This window comes from Sphaeramia orbicularis, chromosome 3, assembly GCF_902148855.1.
Source record: "Sphaeramia orbicularis chromosome 3, fSphaOr1.1, whole genome shotgun sequence".
NCBI classification, from domain to species: Eukaryota; Metazoa; Chordata; class Actinopteri; order Kurtiformes; family Apogonidae; genus Sphaeramia; species Sphaeramia orbicularis.
The window spans coordinates 4,820,038-4,846,495 of record NC_043959.1 but is presented as its reverse complement, the minus strand read 5'-3'; the positions used below and the strand labels follow the sequence as shown (position 1 = coordinate 4,846,495).

Genomic DNA, 26,458 nt, shown 5'->3' with positions numbered 1-26,458 from the left:
AGCACCAGCTATTGTAATGAATATATACTACAAATGATTCTGAGGATTTCTCTGATGTTCATAAAAAATGTCCACCTATTTCAATGGTAAGAAGCAGCTTAGACAAACGGAAATGACAAAGTTAAAAAGTAAGCAATAAAAAACTATCAGGAGTAGTTAGGATGTAGTTTTCACCTGAATTTTGATCCCTGCGTGTAATGATGCAAATCCAAATATCAGTGAAGTAAATTAAGTTTAGTATTGACTTTGTCAGATGGGAGGGTTGGGTTTACATTACTTAATAAGTTTAGTTTCACTGTTTGAGCCTTTAGTGGTTAATCAATAGACGTGGGTGTCTAATACTTACTGTCCTTAGTATAGAGATCACACAGTTAAGTGACAGTTTTGGTATTTTTCTCACTGTCATGATCAGGTCAAAGAGGAGATGCTGTTTGAAGCTCTGACAACACGGAAGACTGTTACTGTGGGTGAGAAGCTAATTGTTCCCTACAAACTGGCTGAGGTGAGTTTTCCAACAGCACAAAACACTAACATACAGAAGGTGACATGGAAATTCACAAAAAAGCACAGAAATAAAGTCAGTTGTGATTAAATGTAGAAATTGGAATGCAGGTTTCAACTATCCACAGGGTAAGAGTGAGCAGTGAGGGTTTTTTTTATAGGTTTGTGGTGGTTTCATGTGGGAAATTTTGTAAATTGTGTTAGAATTTCAAGATGCATTCACATTGTAGACTATATGAAAGAGGTGAGCATGGTCACCAGTATAGCTGCACCGATTGATTATTTTTGTAATTATTTTCTTTGATTTGATCTGAAAACGACAAGCAACTTGTCCTTTATTCCAGAGCCAGCTGAAACAACAACCACAAAAAGTATAAAAGGAAAAGGATATATAAAAATGATCTACATAGAGATAACAACAACAACAACAATATAAAACTATAATCAGACTTTAAGAAAGGGGGACAGGTCACTGATATGACAAATCAGGGAAGGATATGTAGTGACTGGTAAAAGCTGTGGTCGTCTGTATCATGTATTCTTTGTCTTTGTTTGTCCACATCACAGTCCACACTAAAACCGGGTAAGCAGGATTTCCAAAATCAAGAGCATAATGTGGCGAATTTCACCTCATTTGTAGAAAACAAGATAAAGACGTATTTACAGAGTTGAAAATCACCACAAGTCTTGTCATGTTGAAGATGCAGAGACGTCATCACACTGTGGAGAGACATGGCTACAGTGACATCACCTTAACATGTTCAGGGATTATAGTCTTTCTATATATTTTCATGTCTGATACTTTTACAACAAACTGACTTTCTTGATTTGTGAAATTATATGTGTAAAAAATGATGGGATAATCCAAATAGGATTTAACTCTTTCGGTGCCAGACAGTTAAGGGGCTAATAAGCCTTTAAAGTGCCACAGAATTTGGCCGTTTTTCAGTATTTCGCGTTGTTTTTATAATATTTGAAGAATCCTGCAGGAAACCGCTCGGTAACATCCGACCGATTGCTAATTAGATTCAAAACGCACCGGACGCAGCTGATTCATTATTGATCGTAATTTGCATAATTCATAATAATAATAATAATAATAATAATAATAATAATCTTTATTTATATAGCACTTTTCATACATTAAAAACTGTAGCGCAAAGTGCTTTACATATCAGTTTAAAAATCAGTACCGCCCCCCACCCACACCCACCCACTCACCCGCGCGCACACACACACACACACACACACACACACACACACATATACATGCAAACCCACATATACATGCAAACCCACAAGCTCACACATACTTAAGAAGACTGACTGAGCACGGGTAGACCAGAACAAAAATGTACAAGTAAAAGTAAAACATCAATTTAGGAGGCGCTGTCTCAGGGAGCCATCCGCACCAGGATGCAGCCGCCGACCCCGGCGACCAGGCACCAGCAACACAGCCCCGCATCCCAACTAGTGGGAGAGGGCCAACTGGGACCCCCACCCACCAGAAAGGAGCGGACCCCAGTGAGAGAAGGCGCCACAGCCCCCGGAGTCCACAGCCGCCCCCCGGCATGGAGGGCTCCCTCTGATGAAACACCGGTGAATAAGAAACATTAAAAAGACATAAAAATATTATTCGGTCGCGTGACCTCAAATTCCCGTCTGCTTGGTCTCAAAAGGGGGACACAGAAAGAACGTCATCGAAATGTGAGAAAGAAATGGGGGTGGATGGTTTGTTTGTACACAAATATGGCGTGTTCTCCAAAGCCGATCTGATCGGCCCGTGGCACTTTACAGGTTGTGTTCGTAAAGCCGATTTAATCGGCCCATGGCACTGAAAGTGTTAAAAATGTGTTATCCCTGTCCACTGAGTATTATTAAGCCCTATGGGGCTCAGCGAGAAGGTGTGGGACCACCTCTTTATAGTATTACTACAGTTTTTACCTCACCGGCCATGAGATTTGCCTTTTTACTTATAATGGTCCATATTTTGATGCCATATAACATGGAATCAGTTAGAGATATCAATATAGTTACTATTGAGCGCTGATGAGAAGTCATATATATCTATATCTATCTATCTATCTATCTATCTATCTATCTATCTATCTATCTATCTATCTATCTATCTATCTATCTATCTATCTATCTATCTATCTATCTATCTATCTATCTATCTATCTATCTATCTATCTATCTATCTATCTATCTATCTATCTATCTATCTATCTATCTATCTATCTATATGTATATATATATATATATATACATACATACATACATACATATATACATGTGTGTGTATATATATATATATATATATATATATATATATATATATATATATATATATATATATATATATATATATATATATGTATATATGTATTTCATTTAATATGTTGAGTTATCCTCCAGTGAAAGTACCACCCTCTATTGGGAGATTGATCTCCTGCATCAAAGCCACAGGACTGACATACAGTACCATTGGTCTTTTTTTTTTTTTTTTTTTAAGTTCTGTGCTATTGTTTTACTTTCAGCCTGCGTAGTGCAGTGTGCAGTGGAACAGATACAATCTAGAATGCAGGGTTGGACCTGCAGATAACAGCACATAGTTTTTGCATGCTTGAGCATTTCCTTATGTCAGTAAGTTAGTAAGTATTATATTAAGTAGCACGACTTAAGGCTCAGTGCCAACTCAATAACTGTGGCTGGGTTCTCCGCTGTGACCTGGCCATGTTTACAAGGCTGAAAGGTTCAGAACCAGCCTCTTCCTGCTCCGAGTCTTTGCAGGTCTTTTATTCGTTGCTACACATGAACACACCAACACACAATCGCAGAGACACATGAAGGGACTTGATCTGTTCAGACAGAAACAGACATTTAAAGCCCGTCTACAGTTTTCAATCGAGACCCCTGTTCTGAAAACAAATCCATGTCCGAAGAGCAAAACCTCATATCTGAAAAATGCACGTTTTTGAGAAAATTTTAAATATCTTGTGGTTTTTCTTGCAGAATGTCATTTGTGAAGTGTAATATAGACCAAAAAAGTATATAATTTATTAGGTTTCATTACCATATAGCATTCTTCATGAAAGCAGCAAGTTTTTTTTTTTTTTTTTTTAATTAGTTTTTGCAACAAAGTACACTTTTCAGATAGGAAGTATTGTTTTTTGGTCATCAAACTACACATCATGTCATATGCAAAGAAGAGGTGACACATCCCTGTCAGCCTGACAAATGGCATTTTGAACATGCAATATATTTCATTTAAGCATCATGTCAAATATCAAAACATTTCCTGTGTATATAGTTTGATTTTTCTTTTTTTTTTGGTTCCTGTACAAATTTCCTATTATAATCCTACAGTGATTTTAATATTTAACCACAAACCATTGCAGAGAATGGTGATATGTTAGACTTTCCCATCAAAATGATGTTTAGGAGCCATTTCATATGAACAAACAGTGATTGTTTTGGTTGCACACTGGGTGGTCTCAGTGTAAATATTGTTGTACCAGTCACAACAATCTCATTGCCTGTTCACTGAAATCATACACTTGAAAACCTCAAAGAAGTCTGTGTTTTTGTAATGAGTTTCTCAATTGGTTAAGAGTTATATGACTCTTCCCCTGTTTTTAAAGTTGAACTTCCTCTAAATAATGAAAAGCTTATGGGTCATTAGACTGCAGTATGGACTGTATGGAGTTCAGTATTGTCTCTGTCGTCACTTATCAAAGGCTTATTTAGTCTGAGTTTGCTTAAAATATCCTGGTCCTGATTATTTAGAAGCAAATAAATTAGAAGTTTTCCTATAGACTTTATAGCTTGTTTGGTTATAGATGGAGATGATAGCTCGCCTTTGCTGCTGCAAGGTCAGATCTTTCCAGCGGAAGTGGGATTTAGAATGTTTTTTTCTTCAATAATTTGAGCAGGGATCCAAAAGGCACTGAACCAAACCAGAAGTACCAATGTCTGGTTTAAATAAGGTTTATGAAGACGACTGAGATTTCTGACTCTACAAAACTATGATGGAATATAAGGGCTGAGAAATGAGTAAAAAAAAAATCTACTATGGATGTCCCTCTGGAAGCAGGATAGTGAAAGTGTTTCTGATAGAAGATTCAGGAGAGAAAATCAGTACAACAGATGCGTTTAGATAATTATCCTCGAGGACATCCTGTCATGCATTTTCTCCGTTCAGAGTGTGAAATGGGAAGGTGATTTATGACCAGCTTTAAGTATTCAAAGGTGACAGACCAGCACAGATAAACAGATCTGGTGGATCCCCATCACCAACCAAACCAGAGCTATTAAAAAGGAAATACAACATTGTAAATCATCAAGGAGAGCTGCAGCTAGCAATTATATTGTAATCGATTAATCTATCAATTGTTTTCTTCCTTTTGATTAAATGATTATTTGAATTGAAGAAAAAAATTGTAAAAACGTGGGAAAAAAAACATGTCTGAAAATGACAAAAAAATGTGTCCTTTATTTCAGAACCAGCTGAAACAACAGCCACAAACAGTATAAACATGGAAGGATATATTAAAAAAATATCTATACAGAAATAACAACAATAACAAATGTATAAAAGTGTATATAAAAATATGTATAGATAAAAACCACGAACAAGTCAGATGGCATCTGCAAACAATATGTGCACTGCAGTCTCAGAACACATTTGGTTCCAATTTACTAACAACTAAAGATGGAACTAACATACAACTGAAAAAAATAAAGACAAATATTTTTAATGTTTCTGTGAAAGCTGAAAAGTTTAAAGTAGAAAGTGATGGTTCCAATGTAGAAAAGTGAGCATATGACTAACAAATAGCTAGTACACTACGAATATACATGTTAGTAAGCAGCTAATTCAGTAGTTCCTAACCTTTTTTGTCTCGTGACCCCATTTTAACATAACAAATTTTTGGCAACCCCAGACATTAAAAACAGAGACTTCTTTTTTTGCTAAAATTAAATTGTTTTTGATCAGGTAATAGTTTGCTACACTATCTTGCAAATCATTTTAGATGATATTTAGTCTATATAAAATATATATATATTATTATGGCCGGAGGCAGAAAAGCCATGTGTAGATTACTGCACAAAGTGAGAATTTTATTTTCCTTGGTCAGGATATGTACAGTCAGTCCAGCTTGTATTTACAAGGCTGGCAATTAATACTGAACAAATAATAACTCAAACTATGAATTATGAAAGAGCTGCAGCATCTGAAACTGACCACAATGAACATTTGACAGATACACAGAACCACAGTGCTGCAGTTTCAGCTTCAGAGTTTGTCATGTCTTTTATGGATTGGGATTGTCTCTGTCAACTCACCATATATTTTTTTATCAGTAAGGTTTTTTTTTTTTTTTTTTTAATCAAGCACTAGAAATTTCAGGCGATCCCATTTGAATTCCAGGTGACCCCATGTGGGGTCCTGACCCCGAGGTTGAAAAACACTGAGCTAATTAATGATGAATATGTGTGTCTTAATATAAAGTGTTATCGTACGTGTGTGTGTGTGTGTGTGTGTGTGTGTGTGTGTGTGTGTATATATATATATATATATATATATATATATATATATATATCTCTTTCAATTTGTTGTTTATGGCACAAATGTACACTCTGACACGTTTGATTGTTGACTCTTGCTGATGATTGATACAGACTTTTCACCCCTAAGAACGCCAGAAACAAGGACAAAAAGTGAAAATTAAATAGCAAACTCACTTTATATCCAAGTTAAATTTTACAGAAATTTGAAAAATGTCAAAATGTCATAATGGCTAACTGATGAATATGTTTCTTTGTATGTATGATACAGATGTTTTAACTGAACCAGTAACAGTTTGATGAGGAGATGGTATGTTTTTTCCAGGCTGGTACGGTCAGAGACTCCATGGCCAAGTCTCTGTACAGTGCTCTGTTCGACTGGATTGTCTTCAGGATCAACCACGCTCTACTCAACATCAGGGACCTGGAGGAAACCACTAAGGTAGAAAGAAAAAACACATTCCATGTTAGACTGGGTCAGAACCTTGGACCATTTCACTCAGTGGTATAGTGGGTGTGAGGTTAAGAAATGAGTTTGTGTTAAACATTTCAATATTTAGACGATCATCTGAGATTTTATATCGAAGACCTAACATTATTTAATTTGGATCATTAATTTCATGTGTTTCTCAGATATTGTCCATCGGAGTGCTGGACATTTTTGGTTTTGAAGACTACGAGAACAACAGCTTTGAACAGTTCTGCATCAACTTCGCCAACGAACGTCTCCAACACTACTTTAATCAGCACATCTTTAAGCTTGAACAAGTAAGATGTCTTTTAAATGTTTGTTTTTCTTACTATAACCAAAACACCTATGTCCACATTATTTCTGTTTTTTACTTTTAAGCCCCTATTCCTCCAGATTCCCAGGAACTTTGATTACCAGGAACTGATTTACCGGGGTAGAAGAATTCCTGGTAATCTGTGTGCTTTGCATTTCCACCTCTCCTCAAAGTTCCTGGAAAATTATTCCACTGAGGCTCGTCATTTTGAGTCGCCAACTCAAACTCTTGCTGAATTCCTTTGGGTGTATTCGGCAAATATGTTTGATGAGATCCAGGCTGTTTTGAGTGTATTTGCTGAACATTCTCTTTATCATATTTGAATGGACAGATGATTACAAGGCAGTTGTAGGAATGCCAAATGGATGTTGTCATCTGTCAGCTTCTAGCACCTTCTCTTCTTTTGCTCCATTTTCCAAACGGTCAAAACACAAACAAAGTGAATCTTGTAGAAATGGAATAAACAAGTTTGCAGCTCCACACCAGCTGTAGTAGGTGAACATAAGTGTGGAGCGCTGCAAGTGTATTCTACAAATCAGCGTTCTTCAGCACACAGCCCCGCCTCCAAGAATTCTGGGTAATGTGAAAAGTCTGACTTTCCTATCAGGAACTTTTTTCTGGGAAAGTTTGAGGTCGAGGGAATATTTTGTCCCCAGGTAATTTCTGTGGAAACACTGTGAGGTTTTTTCAAAGTTTCAGGTAAAGTTCATGTGGTTGGAAAAGGGGCTTTATACTAAGAAAAAAAGTATTCCTAAAAAGCTGTTTGAAGTGAATATTGCCTAATATTCCCGTTTATATGTGACCATGCGGAATTGCTATCTTCTTGAATATTGTTCATAATCATATTTATGTTTGTCACATAATTGTGGGCTTTCTTTTGAGCATCTTTGTCTCTGTGTCAGCTGATTCTATAGCTGAGATCCATATTCCAAATGTGCTAGAGTTCCCCTAAAACTGGACCGATATTAATACATCCCACATGTCTTAGTCAGAAAATTCTCCATTTAGAAAAAGATCTAATCCAGAATATGCAAACAGAATATGATGATTATTATAACCCATATCAGTTTCAGAATATTGTCTTGTTTGGGATAATAGTGGAATATTATTTTACACACTAATATGTCTGAAAAATTTCCAGTCCTTCTGAACATGCAGGGTTCCAAATTGCATGAATACTGGCTCACCCACTGTGAATGTCAATAGTATCATGATTAAAAAGTAGAAATTAACTGCACAACAAGAAGTTATTTTGCAGCTGGTCGTCATGGGTAGTGCCTTGTTTTCTTCCAGAAAGGGGCACATTCCATGGATCTGACAAATTGGAGAAGGATATGTAGTTACTGGTAAGAGCTAATCAAGCAACGAATGTGGGCGTCGGTGTCACTGATTGGAAAAGTGTCTGTTTTTGTCCAGCCACATCACAGTTCACACTAAAACCAGATGATCAGGGTTTCCAAATCAAGAACATAATGTGGACTCTAATGCTGCCTTCACGTGCAATTCGGAAGATGATCCTCTCCACTAGTGAATTCAAAATTATGTTTGTGTTATGTTCAAGTGCGTTTGTTTTTGTAGTAAAATGAAAAATTACTGACACTATTTATTGTGAACTGCTACTTGGGTAAAACAATTTTGGGTGTGTTAATTTATCTGCTATGTCCCTTTTTTTTTGTTTTGGAAATTGTTCATTTAATTTTCATAATTGTTCATACTATAGATATGCAAAATCATCAGCTAAGAGCAGCAGAATGTTAATAAAAAGCATTGTTTATCATTCACGATGAATCCCTCGTTGCTCTCCATTGTGTTTAGAAGTTCAAAGGTTATTTTCATCTTAGCAGCTCATATATTAAATTTTTCCCAGTTCTGCAGTGGAAAATAGAATGTGAGGGAGGGGGTTTGTAACTAGTATTTACCATAATTTCCATAGCACATGTAGGCAGGAAAAGTCCAAATGCACCAAAAGTGCACATTTGTGTGATCAGGGCCGTAATGTACATGTAAACATACTATATGAACAGGCTTCCTGACCCTGACATGAACTCTGCTACTGTTAAGAAAGCAGCATCTATTATTTTAACATTTAATTGATCTGCCCACTTTAAGGCTTAAGCCGTGGCTGATTCTGAGGAAATCCGTCAGTCTTATCACACCACACAGCGTACATACATTACAATGACATGGAAACAATGAAGGAATTCTTCGTCACATTACACAACCAGGTTCCAGTGAGGACCTGAGAGCCGTATGACTCAGCCTCCCCTCCTCATGTCCACGTCCTCCAAAATGAGCAGATTATCTTCAAAGGCTCTTTTAAAGTCATGACCTGTAAGATTTGCTGCAAAGTTAAACACTGTGTTTACCTTGAGGTTGACTGAATCAGCGGCGTGTCCTGACATGTTCGAGGGACGGGAACGGCTTGAAAGCTCTTTACAGATTATGGATTAAATTAAGACATCATTAAATCAAGACATTGGTGCCTGCATACCCAGTCTTTCCAGTTTGTGTGAATGCTGGTTTACCTCCATGTTGCAAATACGTTGTGAGAAAAGACGTCTTTATTTTTTAATTCAGAAAATACTTGCAGAAGTAGCAGCCCAAGAATTTCATTTTTTCCTGAAATTTTATGTGAAAAGAAATCTAGACACCAAATGCAAACAACATGACAACTGCTGGCTTTATTTACTATTGTTTTTAATACAAACTAATGACAGCAATGATTAAGTAGAAAAATGTTGGCATCCTGTCAGGTTATACTTAATTTTCTCTGTCTTTACATTCTTGCCAAAACATTTCAGCTTCCTTCCCTCAGGGCTTAACCCTGAAAACATTTTCCCTCCAAAACATGTCTAAATCAGTCAACATGTTACAAATAATAAAGCCTGGATTTCAAGAACAGTTAGCCTTTTATCTTTAAGTAGTTTGCTTTTAATACTTAATGGTATGTTTACATTCATGGTAATGTAATGTACCAATCTGATGTTTTTGTTTTTCTCACTAATGGCTGTGACAGGCTACTTTATTAATTTGTTTTTATTTGGAATTAGAATGATCAGATCTCATCCCCATGACAACCGTTAACTTGACAGTTGCAGGTCTGCACTAGTACAAGCAGAACATTTTTTTTTTTCTCTGGAGTTGAACCATAAGTTCTGTCTGTAAGCCATTAATGTTCATGTGTGGATAATATATGTAACCCATGACCCTTATGTTCTAACTTTGTCACTTATCGTAGCGGATATATTTGCCCTCTTGTTGCAGATCTTTGAGTTAATTGTCCAGGCAGAACCAGTTGCAGTAGAACTGCTCTGATACGGGCTTTATGTTCTGACTTTTAAATGCTCAAGCATTTTCTAATGAGTCATTTAATGTTGTTGAAATTATGGTTGTATAATTAACTAAACTGTGTCTGTGTGGGTTCTCTCTGGGTACTCCAGCTTCCTCCCACCATCCAAAGACATGCACTGATAGGTTATTCGGTTAAACTAAAATTGCCCATAGGTGTGAATGTGAAAGTGGTTGTCTCTATATGTTAGTCCTGCGATGAACTGGTGACATGGTGTACCCCGCCTTCACCTGTAAGTAGCCGGGATAGGCTACTTATCAGTGACCCTAGTGAGGATAAAGCGGGTTCAGATAATGACTGAATAATTAACTAATCAATTAACTGCAATGAGTTTGAGCAGTTATACAGGCTATCTGTAAAGTCTCTTTACAATTGAACAAATTTATTACAAAAGCAAATGAATAGACAAATCTGTAGAAATTATTTCACAATGAAAAGCAGATATTGAAGGTTTTTTTTGCCTTATTTAATACACCTCTATATGGGCACCATAAGTTGCATGAAGCACATTAAAATGGTACTTGATTTCTTGCCATGTTCACTGTAGCAAAGCCTCATCGATGGTAGCAATGGCATCAGTGATCTTTTGCTTCAGGTCATTTATGACGTATGTTTGTTTGATACACAAAATACACTATATTGCCAAAAGTATTGGCTCACCTGCTTTGACTCGCATGTGAACTTAAGTGACATCCCATTCTTAATCCATAGGGTTTAATATGACGTTGGTCCACCCTTTGCAGCTATAACGGCTTCAACTCTTCTGGGAAGGCTTTCCACAAGGTTTAGGAGTGTGTTTATGGGAATTTTTGACCATTCCTCCAGAAGCGCATTTGTGAGATCACACACTGATGTTGGACAAGAAGGCCTGGCTCTTAGTCTCCACTCTAATTCATCCCAAAGGTGTTCTGTCGGGTTGAGGTCAGGACTCTGTGCAAGCCAGTGAAGTTCATCCACACCAAACGCTCTCATCCATGTCTTTATGGGCCTTGCTTTGTGCACTGGTGCACAGTCATGTTGGAACAGGAGGAGGTTATCCCCAAACTGTTCCCACAAAGTTGGGAGCATGGAATTGTCCAAAATCTCTTGGTATTCTGAAGCAAGAGATTTTGGACAATTCTATACCCTGAAAAGATGACAAACTGTATTTTATATCAATTATTTACATGTATCTATAGGATTAGTGGGTCAACAGGTATTAAACATTTTAGATCAATAGATGATTTTGGCTGCTGATGGCTGTTTGGGTGTGTAAGGGTTGAATTTTATTTGGTGTGTCTGTTCATATATATAGAGAGACAGTCAGACAGACAGACACATAGATAGATAGATGGATAGATAGATGGAGTGTAGGGACAGGTGGTCCACAGTTCATATAATTCAGGTTACAGCTCTAAAAACACAATTCAGTGAGCGTCAATAATCCATCATTTACCTCTTCTGCTTAACAGCTCTAACATGCAAGTTCACCTCCACATCACACAACATGTGAACAGAGCTTTGAAGCTGAACTCTTATTGATTTCTGATGTTTTCCATGAAGTGTTCAGCCAAACTGTGGTCAGCGAAGCACATTTTTGGCCAGAGAATAGATATAAATTGGCTGTTATTTAAATAATAAGCAGGTTTTACTGGTAAATTTAATTTGGTTTTTGGAGTGTTGGCGTTGTTGAAAGCAGCAGCAGAGACTTATTCAAAGGAAACAAGACAAGGAGGGATAAATATTGGCTTAAGTATATTGCAGTTAGTAGTTGTGTGTGTGGAAAAATCAATGTACACCACTAAGGCTCTGAAAAAGATTCAACCAGGGTAGGTGGACCAAGAGCTGGCGTGCTTCATATTTCCGCTGCAGCCTGATTCACACCCTGGTGTATAGTTACATACAGTATATTTCCATTCAAGCACCGGCCAGTGACTCACTCTGTTAGGAGGCTAAACAGTTTGCTTAAGGCCAAACTGATATCCACTTTTAGGGAAGTAGGACTAATTTTCTTCTTTCTGCTCTATTTTCCAAATAATTTCAAACAGCTTTTCTGCCAGTAATTATATTTTGAAATGTGGGATTATTATAGATGGATGTGCAATAACCATCAGGGAGGCATTTGGCGTTGGTATCTTCCAGCTTTACAACAGGGTTCCTGCAGGGTCTTAAAAAGTCTTAAAAGTCTTGAATTTACAAATCGGCATTTAATACATTAAAAAGTCTTTAGAAGGTATTACATTTCATATGGTAGGTCTCAAGTTATGTTGCACTAAACTTGTTGGCTGTATTGTGGTTAAATGTGTCTGTTAAATGTCCAAGCTGCAAAGAAAGTAACGTTAGTCTACTCAGTTCCTCCTGTTACAACCCCACAATTTATATAGAAATTAGGAACCAATTATCGCTAACTTTGAAGCCCCTGGTGAGAAATGATCACAGAACATTCAGCCCAACACACATCCAGCCATTAGTCATACACATGTCGCCCTAGAAAGCTGACTTTAGGAATGATTTTTGACATGGGGATTAAATTCTGTTCTAAGTAGTCTTAAAAAGTTCTTAAAAAGTCTTAAATTTTACTTGAAGAAACCTGTAAGAACCCTGTACAAAGACGTAATTATCACTTCAAACTTCAGAATGAAGCTTGTTGTTTGAGCTCAGTTGGCTCGGCGTTTAGCAACTGTTATTCAACTTAAAACCTTCTTATGTGACCTTGAGATAATATTTTGTTGAGGAGAGAGGAGGGTATCAGTGTTACAAACTCTTGTTATTCAGCAGGCTCTACAATACCCTCTGTCACAGCCATAAATCCCTCTGTCATTCATCCAAACACCATATAAATGCACACATTAGAGAGTAATTTCCAGCCTTTCTTAATTATTTATCTGATCTTTTAAATGTGCTCCCTGCTGTTGTTGATGTCATCTACTACAACAATCCCAAACAAACACAAAAGCAATTTAGGGCTTAATTAACCCATAAAGACCCAGTGCTACTTTTGTGGCACCATTTATTATAATATTATCTACTGTATGTAGCATTTTTAGTGAAAATCAAGTATTTTCCAATATTTAATTTACTGACCATGTAGATATTCATAAAAGCTCAGACTAAAGATGAAGGATATTTCCCATTTAACCTTCATGGTATTTGATTGTGCCTGTGTTTTCTTTTTTGTCTACTACTAGAGTCCGATTACTGAATTTTATTTTTGTGGCTAAAAGCAGTACAGATCACTCATTCAGCCCTTAAAGACCCAGAACTCTTTTTGTGTCAACTTCCAAATGATTTTTTTTTGTCTAAATCTAATCTTTCTTAAGTGAATTATCACCATCTATTGTAATAATTATCCTCTGCAAAAATTAAAAGGTTATTATAACATTCATTCATTCATTCATTATCTGAACCCGCTTTATCCTCACTAGGGTCAAAGGGGTCGCTGGAGCCTATCCCAGCTACTTATGGGTGAAGGCGGGGTACACCCTGGACATGTCACAGTTTATCGCAGGGCTGAGGGGTTGTTATTACAAAAAAGAAAAAATGTCTTTTTCAGTAAAATATATCTTTAACTGAATGTAAAAACAAGTGTCCCAATCCACTGTCATTTATCAAACTCCATGGGTTTTACTGCAGAATCAATGTTGTAGAAGATGATGACGTTTCCATGTTCACTACAAAGTCTTTGGGCATCCAAATGGGTCTTATCTGATGACCATAAAAACATGACCAACTGTATTTTACACCAATTATTTACCTGTATTGTTAGGATTAGTGGGTCAACAGGTATTAAACATTTTACATCAGTGGATGCTATTGGTTGCTGGTGGATGTTTGGCTTTTTGAGGGTAAATTATACCTCAAAGTGTAAGAAAATATGTGAAAGCAGACAGCAGAGTTTGTGGAGAAGCTGATTTTGCACAGTTGCATCTGTTTCTGTCTTGGAGTCAGAGGGAAAGTGAATCACAGGAGATGATTTTAAAGCTCATAGAGGGGGCGGATGCATATCTTTTACAGTACAATACAATCCAAAACAACACCCCCACAAACCACAGCCCAGTGATTACCAGAGAGTTGAGTCAGCACCCATCTGACACACAAACCCAACACCAAATGTTTGCTCTAGTCTTCATGGTATCACTTTATATTGCACAGGTGGTGGTTTTATAGTTTCCACATGGTGTCATCAAAGGACATGAGAGTAAAAACCTGTCTTTATCTAAGGTATCTCAGTTCAAGGCAGCTATCACGTTCACAAAATCAAGAGTGGATGTTTTGAAAGGAAGAAAAGACAGATGTGTTCTGTAGCTTCAGCTTTGTAATTATCCTGCAGGAGATTTGGTTTGCAGCCAGATGTCAAGCACATACGTCACTGTTAGAGATAACAAAAAAAACTGACAGGAAAAACTGGAGAAACAGTCTCTAAATCTGAATATAAGTTTAATATATAAAGATAGAAAATAAATTGCATTCACTGTCTCCTGAAAAATGTCTTAGGACATTTTAGTGCGTTGTTTTGTGATATGATTCATTTTGAAGATTTATATTCCAGCTTCTTCTGATTCCTTTGACTGTTGACTCACTGACCAATAGGCTGTGAGCTATTGTGAAGGCGCTGTGTTCAGTGTCATCGTTGCCGTCGTCATCTTCATCGTCTTTGTTGTCTTCATTAGCAAGTTTTTCCAAACATCCTCTGACAAAACTACTGAATGGATTCATTTTAAATTTTATATGTAGCTTCCTTGGGACAACATCTGCAAAGTTTATTCACAGTTTTGAGAAATTTAATCTTTTTTATGAATTTTTAAAATATTAAAAATTTGTCTTTACCTACAATAGCCCATATTTTGATTGCTTAAATCATGGAAATGGGATATCAATATATTTACTACTGAGCACTGATAGGAAGTCATATATGGACTTTCATTTAATTTCTTTACTTATCCTTAAGTGAAAGTACCACCAACTTCTGTTGGGAGATTGATTTCCTGCAGCAAGACCACTGGACTCTAACATAGCGGCAGAACCTGACAACCTGGCAAATTCAAGTTGTTAGTGATTCTTGATATAACATGCTGGTGAACTACTGGGCTGTTGGTCCTATATGTGATATATTCAGGACAGAGATCATTTTTCAGTTCACAAAATTTTCATAAAAATCTTCAGTTCATTTATACTGTGTCCAAGAATCCTCGTATCAGAACACCGTAAGTGTTGTCAAATATATTTTCCTTCTTTTTCATCTCAACTTTTGACTATAAGATCCTATCTGTGTAAGCTGCATTCTTTTTTCTCTTGTTATGTTGATGCCTGTATTTGCATTAGTTTCAGAGATTTTTATGGGATTATAGCTTTTTTTAAGGGGAGGCATTTGCACAAGTGAATCTTAGGCTTTTAACCAGTATTGCACAATGTGATAACTTTTTTAAATTTTTATTTTTATCATCTTATTGTACATAATGTCCAGCGAAACTACCTCGGATTGAACACGTATAAATACACATTTGCTCTTAGGAGTTAAAATCTGATGAGATAGACGAACTGCTAACACTCCAGTCAGAATTATAGAGTCTAACTGCTGTAATGTAGGGTTTTCTTCAACAATGAGCAGCAAATCAGTGATATAGGGACTTATTCTCTTTGTTTGCATAGATTTACTTCACTGGAAACTAAAAAAAACAAATGACCGTCCTCCCTTTTCCATTTTGTGAACTTGATTGACTTCAGCGCAGAATGTGACGTAAGCAACAATAATTAACTCAATTTTACTCAGAGAACCAGAGAAGAGACCTAAAAAAACAGAGATTCCAGTGATTTTTATTAAACCTCGCCTGGATTAAAGTCTTTATCGGCTAAATCTCTTTCCCAGGAACACAGGAAAATAACATGTATGGGGAAAACACTTGTGAGTGCACTGAATGCCTCTCTCATTATTAAAGCACCAAGGGGTCTGGCAAGATCCAAGGACTGTTTTATAGCACGACAAGACGATGCAGCAGCAGCGTGCATGTAAACAACACGGCTGATGGGATTTCAGATGGAATCACCTACACACTGTGGAGCTGGATGTATGTGACACTGGATATTTATTAATGATGAACTGAAACGTAAGAACCAACAAATGATACTGTCAAAGCAAAGCATCTCTCTCACCAAAGCAAAAAGAAAAAGAGGTTATTTTAGCCATGATGTTTCTTCAGATTTCTAAAACATGTCTGAAATGCAAGTTCTCCTCTGAATTTTGTTATCCAGCACCCTGCAAGATGTACTGCACGGATGTGCATCTTTTTTCTTTATTCTTGTTGGCATAATTAAAAGATGAAAAATTACTAAAAGCTTGAGTTGAACCCTTTCATGCAGGACATTACTACAGTGGACAGTGGAGTTGGACTGTACTGTAAATGCTGCTGTGACACTTGAATTTCCCCACTGTGGGATAAATAAAGTATCTTATCCTGATATATTGTGTAACGAATCCAAAACATGTGGTTACAAAGAAATTCTCTACAGTTTAATCTACAGTCTATAGAATAGTTGGTTCAGTTTAATCCTTATGGTTTTTGTAATTTTGTCTCAGTGAAGTTTCACAGAATATAATCACTTATTCATTCACTTAAATGTTACTCTGATATGATACGTTTTGTTGAAGCAGTAAAATATTGTCTTTATGAAGAGAGCCTTACAGATATGCTAATGCTTAAAAAATTAGTACCATTACATTGTATGTCAGTATTTTTCAATTAAATTATATTATATTTCAAGTAAAATGTTGTGTGATAGCTTTTTTTAAATACAGTCTCTTGTTCACACTTTAAGAATCTGCTGCTAAACAGTACACAGCGGTTAATAGATTTTCATTGTTCCTGTAACAGTGCCAAAAAAGATTCTATTCTGTCTATTCTATTCTAGTCTAGTCCAGTCTAGTCTACTCAATTTTATATTAAACCGTTGATGGATGAAATCCACTACAATGAATATCTGGGTATTATGATAAAGAAATAAGATATTGAAGAAATCCAACTGGATATGTTTTATGTCAAAAATACCACTAGTTTATTAACAATTCATGCATGAAAGGGTTAAGCTGTAACAGATTTTGATACGTAGCTCTGCATTTGTCTGATGTCCTTGTAGGAGGAGTACAGAGTAGAGGGCATCAGCTGGAGGAACATCGACTACATCGACAACACCGGTTGCATCCACCTGATCAGTAAGAAGCCCACAGCACTGTTCCATCTCCTGGACGAGGAGTGCAAGTGAGTGTTCCCACATGTCTGCCTTCCTGTTCAAGCTGTTCATGTCTGTGGAAACTCATTTTATTTTCCATTGTTGGCAGCAACAAAATGCTTCAGCAAAACAAAGGAGCAAAATTTGCATCTTTATATTTGGGTATCTAGTTGTATTTTAAAACCTTCATCCAGCTGTGGAAAATAAATAAGTACAGTTTTTGTGGTGCTCATACTTAACAAGAGTATTTCTATTTTATGCCACTTCAACCCTTAGGGGTCTGAGCTTATTTTGGCTGTTTTTGAATACTTTTGATTTCGCCTTTATATACCACTTAAAAATGTTTACTGTACCCATGTTTGGTATCTTTTTTTTCCCAGCACAACTTCAATTATGTGATGTGCCCATTATATTTTCCCTTTGACCTACTATATCAACATATAGGGCCAAAAAACACAAAAAAATATAAGATCAGATTTGAGAAGTTGTATAATTTGTTGCACAAATAAGACAAAAATGCTTAATGAACCTTTTCAAGAACTATAAACGTGAACATAGGTTTCAAATATCAGCTACTTCTGTAACTATGACGTGTTGAAAATTTCATGATGTGATTACGCTGTCATGATCATAGGCCTCTAAGGGTTAACACTGCTCTACATTTATTTGAATAATTTTCTAATTGTAGGTGTTACAAAAGCTTTGAAAATAAAACACAATTTTAAAGATTAAATCCATCCTCTTTGTTTGTTTCGTAAAGCCATGTGATGTCCATCGGTTATTAACATCCCCGCAAAATTACCATTGTCCACCCTAAACTTTACATTAAAACTCAAAGATACAAATATTTTAATTGTAAGCTCACTAGATGCACAGGACATACAGAGAATGAGATGAGAATAAGAGTAAATAAGATGTATAAAGGATAAACTATAATAGGATATAAAGTATATATCAAATCTATTTACAGTAGCAGCGGTAGTGCAATACAATAACAGTTATGAGTTGAGGCAGTGAATAATGGAACAAAGCACAGCAGATATGAAATTGTTTAATATATCACCACAAATCAAAGATTTGAGAAAATACCCCAAAAAACTGTAAATATATCGGTTTATCTGACCTTTTTCTTGTTTTTTTCTCTCCTTAACACATAAAGATCCAGTGCTACTTTTTTGGCAGTTCCCAAATGATTTTTTTCACTCTGTTTAACTTTTTTATACTTGTGCAGCCACCTAAAAACAGTAACGGATTATTGAATTTTATTTTTACTGTTAAAAGCAAGATTAGTCATTTAACCCTTAAAGACCCAGAACTATTTTTGTGTCAACTTCCAAATGATTTTTTTTTTCTAAATCTAATCTTTAAGTCATTTGTCACCATTTGTTATATATTATCCTCTGTATGTTCCTTTTTTCAGTGAAAATCAGGCATTTTCCTATATTTAATTCACTGATCAAGTAGATGTTCATAAAAACTCAGATTAAAGTTGAGGGTTATTATATCAGAAATGGATACAACTGTAGAAAAGTGACATTTTTATCAAAATACATCATTAACTGAACAGAAACCAAGTGTCTCCATCCACTGTCATTTGTCAAACTCCATGGGTTTTACTGGTGAATCAATGTTGTTGAAGATGACAGTGTTTCCATGTTCACTACCGAGTCTCTGAACGTCCAAATGGGTCATATCTGGTGACCATCAAAAGATGAAAAACTGCATTTTACACTAATTATTTATATATATTGGTAGGATTAGTGGATCAACAGGTACTAAACATTTTACATCAGTAGATGCTTTTGGTTGCTGGTGGCTGTTTGGATCTTTGAGGGTTAATTATATGATAAGCCTCAGATTTGGTTGTTTCCTTTTCATAAAGCTGAATGTTGTTCAAACTTCCTTCATAAAGTGTTCAGTGTTAATAATCTCATGATGCAAGATGTAATAGTTAGAGAAACCAAACCAGAACCTTCACCCAAAACACTTCAACTATTTTTGCAGCTAATACTTTATCTACTTCTGTTGAAGTATGCAGGACTTTTTCTTGTAATGAAATGTTTTTAAATTGCTGTAACTGAATGCTTTTTCCACTGTGGCTTGAATCGTGTTCAGATCAGGACCTTTGTTTTGGGTTGGACCTCCTTTCTCATCCAGTATTTTACTTTCCGCTCTGGAACTAAAACATCTCTACATGTAAGTTTTGATAGTGAATGAGATTAGTCTTTTTTAATGTAGAGGGGCCATGCTGAAGAATGGAGAACTGTTTTGAATTTGAGCATGTTTGTTATAATCAAACATGTACAAAATAAGGCTATTATTGATGTAATGAGTCTTAGTGATGAGAATAATAATGCTTCAGAAATCATCCATTAGAATAATTGCTATCAACAATAAAGTGACACCCTCTAGACACAAAAAGAGGGAGAAAAAAGTACTTAAGTGATATCTAATGAAACCAAAAATGATATTTGAGAGAGGAGGAATCTTAGCTTTATTGTTTTTACATTGTTGGGATATATATTTATTTCTTATTCGCTTTTCTTCAGATAGTTGAAGAAAATACAGGAAATATGTGTACAACCTTAAAAAACACACAAAACTGAACTAAATGTGTTGTAAAGGTTAAAGTCTCTTAAGAATGATATTTGACATGACATTGAATGAAACTTGGTATAAAACATCAGAAAATTAATGCAGTAAATCTCATATTGTCTGAACAAAAGGGTTAAAGACATGTTCAGTGCAAAGAGAGGTCACACTAAATATGACCACTTTGGTTTATAGAAGCTGTTTTTAAGCTGAAATTTTAGCTTTTCCTGCTGTACATACTTCACATATATCCAGATTGGATCTAAATACAGAGACTGACAAATGCATATGTGTGAACATTGGAACTTTACTAAATCAAGAAACCAATGTTGGATTAGAGTGGAGGGAAAAATGTTAAAGATAGATAGATAGATAGATAGATAGATAGATAGATAGATAGATAGATAGATAGATAGATAGATAGATAGATAGATAGATAGATAGATAGATAGATAGATAGATAGATAGATAGATAGATAGATAGTCATGTCCTTCAAAAACAATAATCATCACAATATTTGTCTAAATTCTTATTGAATTCCAGATTAATGGCTGATTTTTGGTTCTGAACTGTTAAGGAAACAACCGATTATTTGTAGTTTAAACACTTTTCTTATTGATTCTTGTTATTCGATATCCTCTGAGTTGGAATTTTAACCTTTGAATATTCGTGAACATCTACATGATCAGTAAATTAAATATGGGAAAATACATGATTTACACTAAAAAGTACAAAATGCAGAGGATAATATTATAATAAATGGTGATGAATCACTTAAGACAGGTTAAATGGACAGGAAGAATTCTTTTGGGAACTGCCACAAAGTAGCACTGGGTCTTTATGGGTTGAATAAAATGAAGGCCAAATACAATGCTTTAAAAGAGTTAGATCTGTTATTTCTGACCATGAAAAACACTAGTTAGTAAGTACATCTAAAAGAATCTTACATGATGTTGCTGTCGGATACAGTGGTTAAGGCAGACAAATGGTGTCTACACATAAAGTGAAGCATGTGCGGGTGCTTTTTCCACAGTGTATTGTGTTTTAAACAATAAATAAATGTAAATATGTCTGTACTAATTTAGTCTAAAAATTAATCAAATTGCAGTAAAATACAGCCAACCTACAGTGTAAAACATCTTTAAACTATAAGGAAAATGTCCTTTTCAACTCTTACAGCTTCATGACTGTACTCTGATTATTTTTACTAACAATTTTTCGTGCTATATTTCCCTCCTCTTTTCCATTTGGACACTGCATCGAATTCCTCCCACCTGAAATAGCTGCATCGAGTCCTTGGCTGTGTTGTTTTTCATTGCTCAGGTTTCACCCCTTTTCCAAAACCCCTGGTGTCTCATTCTTCCCCTCTTTCTCTTCCTGTAAGATGTTGACTTTCTGCCCAATTTCTGGTTCTTGATATTTAAGCAGTAGAGAAGAAATCTGATCGGGGATTAGCTCCAAATGATAATCATGAACCTGTATCATCACATGATGATAGATGTGATAGCCATAATTCAATATTCTTTTCTGGAACCGTCTCTAGTTGTGATGTGGCAGATGTTTTCATGATAGATCAGAATAAAGTAAATGAACATATCTGGTATCTCAGTGCTCATTTAAACAGCAGATGTTCTTTTACAACAGGACCGATAACTGCGTTTCTCCTTCCCTTCAGTTTTCCCCAGGCCACCAACCAGACTTTGTTGGACAAGTTCAAGAGGCAGCATGAGGGGAACAGCTACATCGAGTTTCCTGCCGTTATGGAGCCTGCCTTCATCATCCGACACTACGCTGGAAAAGTCAAATACGGCGTCAAGGTCAGTGTTCATTTCCCTGTTTGGTAATTAATCAGACAACTAGACAGTTGAAGGGCACAGGCTATTACTTATTCTCACACAATCATAAACAACAAAATAGAAACATATATTTTTCTAATATATGATTATATTTTACTGTGTTGTGTACTGCTCTATTCTATTCTATTCTATTCTATTGTGTATATTCTATTTTATGTGTTTTAAGTGAAGTCTCTCTAGAGCACATAACCAAAAATACAGATAAGGACTAATAAAATTAAGGACTTCATGGTATTATATTGTTACTTAAAGACAGTATTTTTAAGTGTGCTGTGCATATAATTTGAAACAAGATGATGCCACTTGAAGAAAAAGAGTGAGAATGCATTGTTTTTAATCAGCCAAGTTCATCAGTCCGTCCTATTCTCAGCAACCGCTCAACCTCCTGAGACCCAAGAAAGTACAAGTTTGGCTTTCTTTTACATTAAATGATTGATTGGAAACAATATGATGCAACAGTTTTTCAGATACATTTTTTATGGACCAATCTTTTCAGTGGACAGCATTTAAAAAAAAAAAAAAAAAAAAAGCTGTGAAACTCTTGTCCCTTCAGAGGACAAAAATGCATTGCTGGGTCTCAGGAGGTTAAGGGAATTTCTTAAAATTTTGCACAAATGTTGACTTACACTCCAAAAGGTAAAGTACTAACCCTGTAGTGAAGTGTTTTTTTAAATTGCTTTAATTTAAAAACACCACAGTTGTAGGGATACGACTTATTTCTGGTGTATTTTCTGATTTATTTGTTAGCATCATTAATGTGTTTTGAAAATGCATTTCTTCTAATGTAAAACCCTTTGGAAATTGTTAATTCTTCTTTCCACAGTTGCTTCATTCTGCTACTCAATAGCAAAGGGAATCATCTCTGCCTATAAACTATATCAGTCTGTTATACTTGTTAAACTTGGTTCTGTAAGTTGGTGCTGTGTGTCTAACCTGGTCTCAGTTTTGACACTTAAAACTTAGTCATGATTCATTCTTAGTTTGGTCTTAACTGTAACACAACCCTCAAATGCACCAAACTACACAAGGAAACAATGGTGTTGAGTCTTTACTTTGTGTCTCACATACAGGACTTCAGGGAGAAGAACACAGACCACATGCGTCCGGACATCGTAGCTTTACTAAAGAGCAGTAAAAATGCGTTTATCTGCGGGCTGATCGGGATTGACCCGTCAGCCACGTTCCGCTGGGCGGTACTACGAGCCTACTTCAGAGCCCTGGTGGCTTTTAGAGAGGCCGGAAAGAGACACACGCAGAAGAAAACTGGTGAGATCTCACATACAGATGATCTGTAAACAAGGAAGAGATAGAAAACAGGAGGAAATAGTGTAAAAATATCTGAATGAATGTGTGAGGAAGCATCAAAGAGGCTTTTGTACTTGATATGTGTTTAAGTCTCAGTATTAGCACAGGTTCAAGTCCCAGAACTAACATCAGGTTTTCTAAAAACGATTCATTCCTGATGTTTGACAAAGTCAGAAGGTCTGTTCTTAAAGGATTTTCAGAATCCTCAAAGAATCTTCTAACCATCTGGATGAAAAGGGACTGGGTGTTTTGGTCGATAAGTCCCAAAGACCTGCTCCTCAGTTTACACCAGATAGGAAGTTATGTAACTTAGGAAAGTGGTGGAAACCTTTTTAATTTGCACCAGACTGTATATTTTTGCACCTCGACAGTTAGAGTGTCTGAGGACTTTGGAAAGTGTTTGAGAACAGCAGTAAGTCACTCTGCTCAACCTTCTGACTGTTTTGTAAACATGAACAGTGAATTATTGTTTTTAGAGAAACCAGTTCTTAGATCTGTGACTCAGACATACATGACTACGTAACTGGGGCTGGAGAAAAAAAAAAACCTCATTGTCATTGAGTCAGTTTAGAAATGATTTGACACTACTTTTTTCTTTTTGGAAGCTTGTGGTTCATGCACTGCTTATTGAATGGAGACAGTGCATATTTATTACTATGAGCACAATATTTAGAATTTTTACTTTAGACTTTTTTTTTTTTTTTTTTTTTTTTTTCGGTAGACCCATTTGACCGAATTGGTGTAAACTGGTGTTTCACAGCATATTTAAACAACCCTTAACTATACTAACATACTGCTATTATCAATTAAAATATAGATAATGATGATGTAATGATGTATTTATATAACTATATTTTTGTGTTAATTATTGATGGATATGAATACTTTTGTCCATATTGCCCAGGACTAATTGAAAGTATTCCACAAATACTGACCTGATATTTCTTGGGCTTCCTCCAATATTATTTGGAGTTTCAAAAAGTAATAGAATGATCTTTGTAAACATAGAAGATTTTCATCCCTTTTTAAAATATGTATTTTTTGGTTGTGGACAGGAGGTTTCACCACTTCAGTACAGTGGCCTTTATATATGTTCACATACCCTAGTTTACCAGTTTTGATGCCAGCCTGTTCATTTGTTTGCACAGTAAACTGCATTACTTCCTCCATATGCTGTGTTTGAATAGTCACTGATTTCATGGTATGTGTGCATAGTGCTGCCTTGTATTTACAGTAGCTGTTGCTCTTTCTTTCTCTCAGCTTTCGCTCTACATGAATGCCTTCTTTCCCTGTAGTTGTACTTGATATGCAGTAGTATCTGCCATTTAAGGTGCTGTCATATGAAATACAGTAGATCTGCGCTGTTCTCTTCCGTCCTTCCTACACTCAGTTTTACATGTAGGTGTAGTCATGGTAAAGTAGGCTCCTTTTATCCTCTGCTTAATCCTTAAATGTCTTTTAAACTCATACTCGTCTTTTAGCCCCAAGGGAACTCATTACATGTCTTCTAGATAGTTTTGCATTCACGTCAAACCAGTTAAATTTTTTGCAAATTAAAGTTCAGCAATCTGAGATGCTCTGTGCAGGCAGAGATTATCGGTGTAACCTCAGATCACAGCAGAACCTCTAGAAGACACTGTATGACAGGGCCTTGGGGGTGAACACCTACACAAACAACTACAAAGACAAACCTCCAACTGCAGTTTTCAATGTCAATCATCTTCTCTCCAACAGTCTTGCACAGGTATTTCTCCAGTAGATGACTGCATCTCTTGATCTTCTCGTCTTCATCGCTCTCTAATCTGTCGTTTCTCTCTTTTCTTTCCCCCCTTCTCCTCCTTTGTGTTTTTTTCTCTACTCTGTTTTTGTTTTGTTTTGTTTTGCTTCTCCAAGGGCATGATGACGCTGCTCCCTGTGCAGTTTTGAAAAGTGTGGATAGTTTTAGCTTTCTGCAGCACCCTGTGCATCAGAGAAGCTTAGAGATCCTGCAGAGATGCAAAGAGGAGAAGTACAGTAAGGCTGCCAATACAACAATAACTCCTCCCACTTTCATGTCTGATGTGACTTAGGAAACTGTAGGGATGAGACTGACCAACATCAGCATCATAATGTACCATAGATACCGTCAGAACGATGGAAAGTATAAAAATGCTTCCTACTAAGGGCCTTATAATAACTTATTAGTTATGAGATGCTTCTTATAAGATGCTTATTATCATTATAGCAGCCAAATTAGTTTCGTATAATCATTTATTACAATACTACAAGCACATTGATTGAATTTAACTTATTCTGTAATGTCATTGGTAAACCTTTATTCAAGTTTTCTGTTGGTTTCTTGACTTAATTATCCATCTATCAACACATAACTACACACAGTTGACTGAGCTTTTTGTTGGTAATAGACATAAACTGAAAATAGTTCCTCATGAAGTAGTCTGCACTTGTAGAGATAAAATCCAAAACAGTCTCAAACAGCAGTAAGTCATATTTAATTTCCAATATTTTTTGTCTCTGGGAAACACTGCTGTAAAAACAATCTTTATTTCTGAGTATAAACCTTTGCAACCTCATTTTCAATTAATAAATTGTGAGAAGAGCAATTGTATGCAAATGCACACTTACCATTTTTATCATTGTAAAATAATACCTTGAATTCGTAAGCAAGCCTAGATATATACACAACTCTTGATAAATCATTCTTTGTTTATTCATGTATTTAAAGTGTTAAATGTTTTATAAATGATATCTAAGGCATGTATTTACACAGAGGTAACAGACAGTCTTGTTTTTATTTCCTGTAATCTAAACAAACATTTTAAATAATTGATGAATGAGACCATTTTTTCATCAAAATTAAGAAAGAAATGATATATATGTTAGTCTGTTGAGCTTGATTTACTCGGTTTATTCATTAATACCAGTCCCATTAATTTATTGAAGGATTTATTAACCTGAATAAGGCAGGTCTTTTGCTTTAGATCTGTTAATAAGCCTGTAATAAAGTATGTACTCACTGTAGATCTGTAGGCTGTAAAAAGCAAGGCTGATATTGAGTGTATAATTAAATGTTAATACGTACATTAGAACTGTGACAGATTCACAATACTATATAAACTATATTAAAACTTGTGTTACAGTTGCTACATGCAAGTGTAAGAAAAAGTAGCAGGAAAGAAATTATAAATATTACCCGAAAATGAAATAATTAATAATAATATTAATAATCTACCTTTCAAAATAAAAAAAAATAAAAAAAAAAAAATATATATATATATATATATATATATGTGTA

The 26,458-nt window shown here is 35.7% G+C and overlaps 1 protein-coding gene across 8 annotated transcripts in view; it reads left to right on the top strand.

Annotated features, from left to right (window-relative positions):
- The window catches only part of myo9aa (myosin IXAa), a 191,160-nt gene that overhangs the window by 112,437 nt on the left and 52,265 nt on the right, over positions 1-26,458 (top strand). For 7 of the 8 annotated variants that reach the window (XM_030123409.1, XM_030123401.1, XM_030123383.1 and 4 more), the window contains 7 exons: positions 413-502; positions 6,398-6,514; positions 6,706-6,840; positions 17,317-17,438; positions 21,678-21,819; positions 22,929-23,124; positions 25,057-25,176. In XM_030123409.1, the coding sequence (XP_029979269.1) occupies positions 413-502; positions 6,398-6,514; positions 6,706-6,840; positions 17,317-17,438; positions 21,678-21,819; positions 22,929-23,124; positions 25,057-25,176 (922 nt within the window). The remainder of the gene's footprint in view (positions 1-412; positions 503-6,397; positions 6,515-6,705; positions 6,841-17,316; positions 17,439-21,677; positions 21,820-22,928; positions 23,125-25,056; positions 25,177-26,458) is intronic. The other variant, XM_030123417.1, reaches the window with a different exon arrangement.